At 38.4% G+C, this 6,929-nt stretch overlaps 1 protein-coding gene across 1 annotated transcript in view; it reads left to right on the forward strand.

The window, feature by feature from the left end:
• Positions 1 to 2,238: 2,238 nt before the first annotated feature.
• LOC119424570 (5-hydroxytryptamine receptor 4-like) overlaps positions 2,239 to 6,929 on the forward strand; it is a 5,977-nt gene continuing 1,286 nt past the window's right edge. The window contains exons 1-4 of the mRNA XM_037692058.1: positions 2,239 to 2,261; positions 4,502 to 4,672; positions 5,259 to 5,459; positions 5,702 to 5,855. Coding sequence (XP_037547986.1) covers positions 2,239 to 2,261; positions 4,502 to 4,672; positions 5,259 to 5,459; positions 5,702 to 5,855 — 549 coding nt within the window. The remainder of the gene's footprint in view (positions 2,262 to 4,501; positions 4,673 to 5,258; positions 5,460 to 5,701; positions 5,856 to 6,929) is intronic.

Raw genomic sequence — 6,929 nt, forward strand, 5'->3', positions numbered from 1 at the left:
CGGAATCACTCATAGCAAATCATTTGTCCAAAAAATCATTGACAAAATAAAACAGATACAATGTAATTAATCTTTAAGCTTCTACGAGAGTTATACAGAGCTGACTGAACTTTCGATGTGACAGACTGTAAATGGTGATGCATCTGCAGGAAGTAAGTGTTATTGACAGGATGGCCTGCTCTCAGTCTATCAGGTGATGATACAGACTCTCAGATGAGATAAAACCCAACAGCTGTCATAAAAAGTAAAGCTGCAGTGCTGTAATAGGTGCTTAAAGCTGATAACGCTCCTACAGCTGAGCCAATAAAAGTCGCACTGCTGCTAACTGACACTTAACAGAGAATGACTCTTTGCAGATATAAGTATATACAGTATGTACACTTTGTGTTTTTCATTTAGACTAGCGTCCTATATACAGCTCTTTGTGTGTGTAAGGGGTTCTCAGCAATATGGTGTCCAAAGTCCACAAATGTGTTTACTCTCCAGTAGAAGACACTGATCCATCATCCACGCATCCAATTTTCTTTTGCTTATCTAGTTGGGTCACAAATGTAACAAGTCCAGTAGGGAAACAGACATCCCTCAGCCCAGTGACATTCTCCAGCTTCTTCTGGAGAATCTCAGTGTTCTTAAGCCAGAAAGAATTTATTATTATTCCTCCAGTGAGTTCTCAGTCTGTCCTGGGGTCCTCTCCCAAGAGGCATGCCCACGGAAGCATTAGAGCAAGATATCCAGATGGCTCTTAGATAAGATCCATAAACCATCCAAGCTCTCTTTTCAATGTGGAGGAGCAGGAGCTCTACGCCAAGCTCCCCTTGGATAATGGAGCTTCTCATCAAGGCTGAGCCCAGACATTTGTTTCCAGTATCTTGTTCCTTCAATCATGAGCCATACCTCATGGCCGTAACTGAGGGTTAGAGCTTTGCCTTTTAGCCAAGTTCCTTCCTCACCATACTGTACTGGAGCAACACTTTAATCCTTCATTCCAAAACTTGATCAATACTGCCATTACTCATGAACAAGACTCCCAAATATTTGAACTCTGCAATTTGAGGCAAAGACTCACTACCAGCTCAGAGGACCTGTCTAAATGTTTTTTAGTTAGACCTCAAAATTAGCGGAGCTGACACTCATCCTAGCCATTTCACAATCAGTTGCAAACTGCCCCTGTGAATGCCTTGAATGCCCATCATGACTTGAAGACACCAATTAAACCACATCATTTGCAAAATACAGAAACAAGGTACTGACATTTCCCAATCAGTTACTGTCCTCTTAATGCGCCTTGAGATCACCATAAACCTGGTGGGAGTTGACCCACACCAGAATCAAGCTCCTCTTTGTGCAGAGAATGCACATACAACTTTTGCTTTAGTTATACAGGAACCGGGTAGCAATAAAAAATGATCTTGGGACCAGAAAAGGTGTTCCCGATGTCAGGGGAACACACTGCTCAGCATCCAGTGGGTTGAAATTTATTTGCTTCTGTATTTGCGTCATCACTCAAAAAAGAGAAGCTGCTGTTGACAAGTTTACATGAAGTATATAGTAAATTTGTTCTGTTTGTTCAGCACTGGATTGTGGTGTCTGTTAACTTCTACTTCCTAAGTCGAGTAAAAAAAAAAAAAACTCAATGATATGTAAACAAACAAAATTGATGCTCTTGTGTTGATTGGAATGAAAAAGAGACCTTTAAATAACTGGTGATCTAAATCAGAAACGACTGATCTGAGTGACCAAAATATTCCTGTTGCACAGTGACCTAGATTTATTATGTAGGTTATAGCTGCATTTTAGACACAAAGTTCTTTAAAAAGGGAAACAGAACGTGAATTATTACCAGCTCTGTTTGTGTCTGTTGACCTCAGCTGACAAGAAAATAAAGAATATAACTCTGGTATTTACCAAAGCTCAATTTTATTTTATCGTTACAACATCTTATATAGTTTGGCAGAGAAAGTTGCCGCTTATCACAAAGTAAATACCCTTCAAACGCCACACATTTCCAACTATTTTTGGGTACAAATATCACATTTTCACTGCCTTTCGTATGCTGCCAGGACATGGACAAACAAGAGCAAGAAATCCAGCCTGTTTATAGAACTGGCTACTATTTGGAGAAAAATGTAGACCTCATGCTGAAGCCAACTCAATCCCAGCATATGTTTGTTATCACCAGGGCCATAGCATGGGGTGATGAGGACTCTCCTCGGCTGACCTCAGTGCAGATGACTAGTGATGGCCACAGCATCACCTGAACAGTAAGTCATAGAAAATCACAGGTCATACTTTTGATTAAGTTCGACATTACATTTTCTGCTTACGAACCATTAAACACTGTGCTTCACGCCAAACCTGACGTGCAGTTGTTGAAAACAGGATGTCAGAACCTGGAGACTGTTAGGGACACAATGAGGTGCATTTGGTGTAACAATGCCTAGACGAGAGCCTGATTCAGGCAGGAGGTAGAACTGCCACAAAAAGATACAGGGACTGAGACACAAGTTACTCAGGTAATGGGAGGCCACACACTCCAGGAGAGCAATAGTTGGAACGTGGCTGACAGGAACTCCAAAACCTTATAGCTACTTATAAAGGTCAAGATTTATTACCTTCTCTGTTCTCCATCAAATCATGGCTGACCATTTAATATACATAAGTACCAGTGTGCACAGCAGAACTTTTTACTTTTTTTTAATACTTTTTTGTTTGTTTGTTTGTTTTTGGTCTCTAATGATTTGTATAGCCTATTGCTTAGTATTAGACAATTAGTTTTCTGATTTGGGGGGAAATTTACAACTTTTTCTTAGAAATGACTCACAATAGCACGAAAGACAAAATTCCGTAGTATATAAACTCATCAGAGTCTAAGCTGTGCTAAAACTTAGAGGCTGTCAGTGGCATTGCACTTTATTCTTCAGTATCATCTCATATCAATGAAAGTCTAACCAAAAGTTAGCTTCTCTAGCCCATATTCCACTAACTAAAAAAACTAGCATTGCTAACACTAATTTGTAGGCCTGTCGCGATAAACAATAAACCAATTAATCGCATGATGAATGAAAATTATCAACCTCATTTTCATTTATTGGCTTTATCGTTTCTTCGTGTCTCTCTTTCTACTGAAGCCATGGCTCAACTTCGGTGCTCTTCACTGACTCCTCCCTTTATCTTTTCTTTAAAATGTGTTTTAACCATCCAAAATTGCGTTTTTGGATCATTAAAAGCAGCTAAGCTGAGAAGCTAAGCTATGAGCTAAGCTAACAGGCCGACTTCGAGAATAAACCTCCGTCTTGCCGAGCTCCAAAATTCATGGTTGAAACCCGTGCCTTTTTGTAAAAAGTTGTTTTTCTCTGCAAAAAGAAGCTGAGAACTTGTTTACTGATTTTTTATTAAAAGCTTTGTGTGAAAAATGTGATGCTAAAGAGCTCAAACCACCGACCATCTGCCATATATCACCATGTCAGTCCATGTCATGTCAAGGGCCCTGCCTCCCATTTTTCTTAAACAGACAAGCTGCTCAACTATCCATCCTTTGGTTCAGTCTTATACTGCCATCAGGTGGTCAAAAAAGGTACTACACTCCAAACAAATCAACATTCTAAAATTTGACGATTAATTATTGTTAAATTTCAATCAATATTATCATTTATCGCAATAATTTTTGAGACAATTAATCGCCCAGCAAAATTTGTTATTGTGACAGGCCTATTAATTTACTAAACTGGTAAAATACAATTAGTGGAAGCTAACACTTAACTGCTAATCGTTAAGACAACTGTCAGTCCGCGTCACACGTCTTCGTCTCCTTCCAGCTGAAGTTACGTTGACCAATCACGTCTTGTCACATGTACACGTAGTAAGCCAATAGCGTGCCTGACGGACTCTTTGAGCCACGCCCACAACAGACAGGAACAAGCTTGTGAATTTTGTTGGCGGGCTTAAAGTTGGCGAAACCTAATTTAATGGAAGCTAATTCGGCTAATGGTTTCCAAAGTTAGTGAAAACGCTAATCTGATAAACAAAAAAATTGTTTCGCTATTAGCTGTTAGCAGATTAGCATAACTGCCCATCACTGGTTCTTTAGATAACATTTAGCATTGTTCTCTATCACATAAATGGCATTGTAATTTATTGAAATACTGTTTAAGTTCTGATCCGTTTAGGCATGTTCTGTGAAAACACAATTTTTTTTTATTGCAGTTAAAGGTGGTACACTTTTTAAGTATGATTTTAGACACCGTGGTTTACCCTTTAGTAGTTGTGATCTATAGAGGTCAAAGTAATGTAGACTTGAAATCTAATCATAATAGAAAGATAAAAAGTTCAGTGTGGTGTTATGCTGGACAAGCCAACTCCCCATAGTATTTCTCCAGCTCTTTGACTTTAGAATAACATTACATCAGCCAACCAAAGCAGACAAAGATTAGCTCGTGTTTATTTTTAGCTAGTGAAGTTATGTTTTTATGCATTTTGTCTAAAAGTTTTTTCTCTCTTATAGTTTGTTGGGTGATATAACAAACACTGAACAAAAAAACCAAGAGGAGCAGCAGGAGTTCTTGAGATTGCTGGAGACTGTTATTCTCACCATCCTCCTCTCCATCATCATCCTCATAACAGTGTTTGGCAACCTGTTGGTTATGGTAGCACTGTGCAAGGACAGGCACCTGAGGTGAGCTTGTTTTTATTTATTTTTTTATTTTTTTATAGAACTGGAAGTTTGAGCGCTGCACCAGTCCAGTTAAATATCCCCAAGGTAACCAGCAGAGTTTCTCTTATGCAAAAATAAAATAATAGAAGAAGAAAAAAGACAATGTGGAATAAATGTGGAATGTGGAATAATAAAATAAGCATAATACATTTGTCTTAGCTTCCTTTAATGTTATCTATTGATTTATGTGTTATGTTTTTCCGGCCCTTGTCTATTTCCTGAAGATACTTTTTGTGGGGGTTCAGTTTATCTTCAGAAGTGTAAATCTTAATTTTTGCTATCTTTTGAAAGAATATTTGCTTATACTTGCCATGCTCATTATAAGGACTTTGATAATGGTGGACATATTTGTTTTTCACTTGCTATAAATTATCTCTTTTTATTCAATGTCTTTTTATTGTCCTTATCTGAAACAATCTGGTGAAGTTTTTATCCAATAAATTGTTTGGAAAAAATAGCACTAAGACAAGCTGCTACACTAAAATACAAAGTAAATGCTTTATTAATAAAGTTTGTGATGAATAATGTTTGTTGTTTCACTTCTTAGAAAGAAAAAAACCAACTACTTCATTGTGTCGCTGGCATTTGCTGACTTACTGGTTGCACTGGTTGTAATGCCTTTCGCTGCCATTGAGCTAACCACCGGCCAGTGGCTCTATGGAGAAATTTTCTGCCTGGTGAGAACCTCTCTGGATGTTTTATTGACCACAGCGTCCATCCTGCACCTCTGCTGCATTGCACTGGACAGGTTTGTTTAAAAAGGAACATGCATTTTTTAATAGCGCCGACATGTTTGTTGCTTTAGACTTAAAGACTTTATTAAAATTATAAATCAAAAAAAGAGGTACGAAGAAAACGCAATAACATAAAAACCTAAAAGTTTACAATGTTGTAGATAATTATTTTCCATAATTGTTTATAATGATCTGGAAAATATGGACTAGTCTATAAACTATTTGAATGTAGAGTTCAGTGTGTATGTTATTCCAGATATTATGCTATCTGCTGCCAGCCGCTGGTCTACAGACACAAGATGACCCCAGTGAGAGTGGCGGTCATGCTCAGCGGGTGCTGGATCATCCCCACATTCATCTCCTTCCTACCCATCATGCAAAGCTGGAATGCCATTGGGATCGAGGACATTGTGAGTCCTCTGTAGCTAAGATCAGAAACCATGGAAGATGTTCATGTACCTCTTTTCTATACTCAAAGATGAGTTCTCAAGTATAATTTTATTTCCAGCATCTTGTATATTAACACCGTAATGTAACTATCATCAGTCCCTGTGGAGGTTTTCTGTCTGGGAGCAGACAGCACTTTAACAAGCATTTTAAAGCTACAGTAAAATGTGCAGACTGTGATAGATGAATTTCTTCACTTAGATTTAATGAACTATGTGGCTGCTTCCTTTAGTCTTTCTGATAAGCAGCATCCAAACAATGTTTGTGCTTTTGTTAGTTTGCTTTTATGCCTTTCCAAAATAATCAAATTTTTTGGTCCATCAAACCACCCTGTTTGGTCAAAGGAACTAAAATGCTGTAGTAACTTTGAGTGCTGTAACACTGACACATAAATGCACCAAAAACAGGAAACAAGATGTGGAGCATGTGCAGAAAGCTTACATGCTGCCGTTATTGTTGTTAGATCTGATGCATTTGAGACTGTAGGTAGATGAGGTCATGGCATTATCATTTTCAAAAGATTGTTTTGAATATACAAAAATTCAAGGATAGTGTTCTAAGATTTTTTCACTTTAGAACCATTTTCAATAAATAGCATTTTGGGGCTCCTCAAACAAAAGTTATCAAAATCATAAAATTCCTTTTGCATATTGACGGCACCTTAGTTTTGTACCACCAACAAAAAGCTTTATATGTTATTCTTAGAAGATTTGTTTTTATGATAGAGGAGGGAGTGGTGGCGCAGAGGTTAGAGAAGGTGGGCCTGTGATCGGAAGATTGTTGGTTCAACTCCTTGTACTGACAACATTAAAATGTGGGTGGTATTGGAGAAACACCCACACCTGTCTCCACCCTCATTTGCCCCACTCTGGGCCCTTGAGCAAGGTCCTAACCCCCATCATCGGCTCCCCCAGGTGGTTTGTGGTTGCATAAGGAAAGGCATCTGGTGTAAAAATAATTGCCAAGTCTTGGTGCGACTTAGTTCACTGTGGCGACCCCTGACAAAGGGAGCAGTCGAAAGAAAGAAAAAATTATAT

The sequence above is a fragment of the Nematolebias whitei genome, chromosome 18 (genome assembly GCF_014905685.2).
Source record: "Nematolebias whitei isolate Nwh7 chromosome 18, NemWhi1, whole genome shotgun sequence".
In the NCBI taxonomy this organism is placed as follows: domain Eukaryota; kingdom Metazoa; phylum Chordata; class Actinopteri; order Cyprinodontiformes; family Rivulidae; genus Nematolebias; species Nematolebias whitei.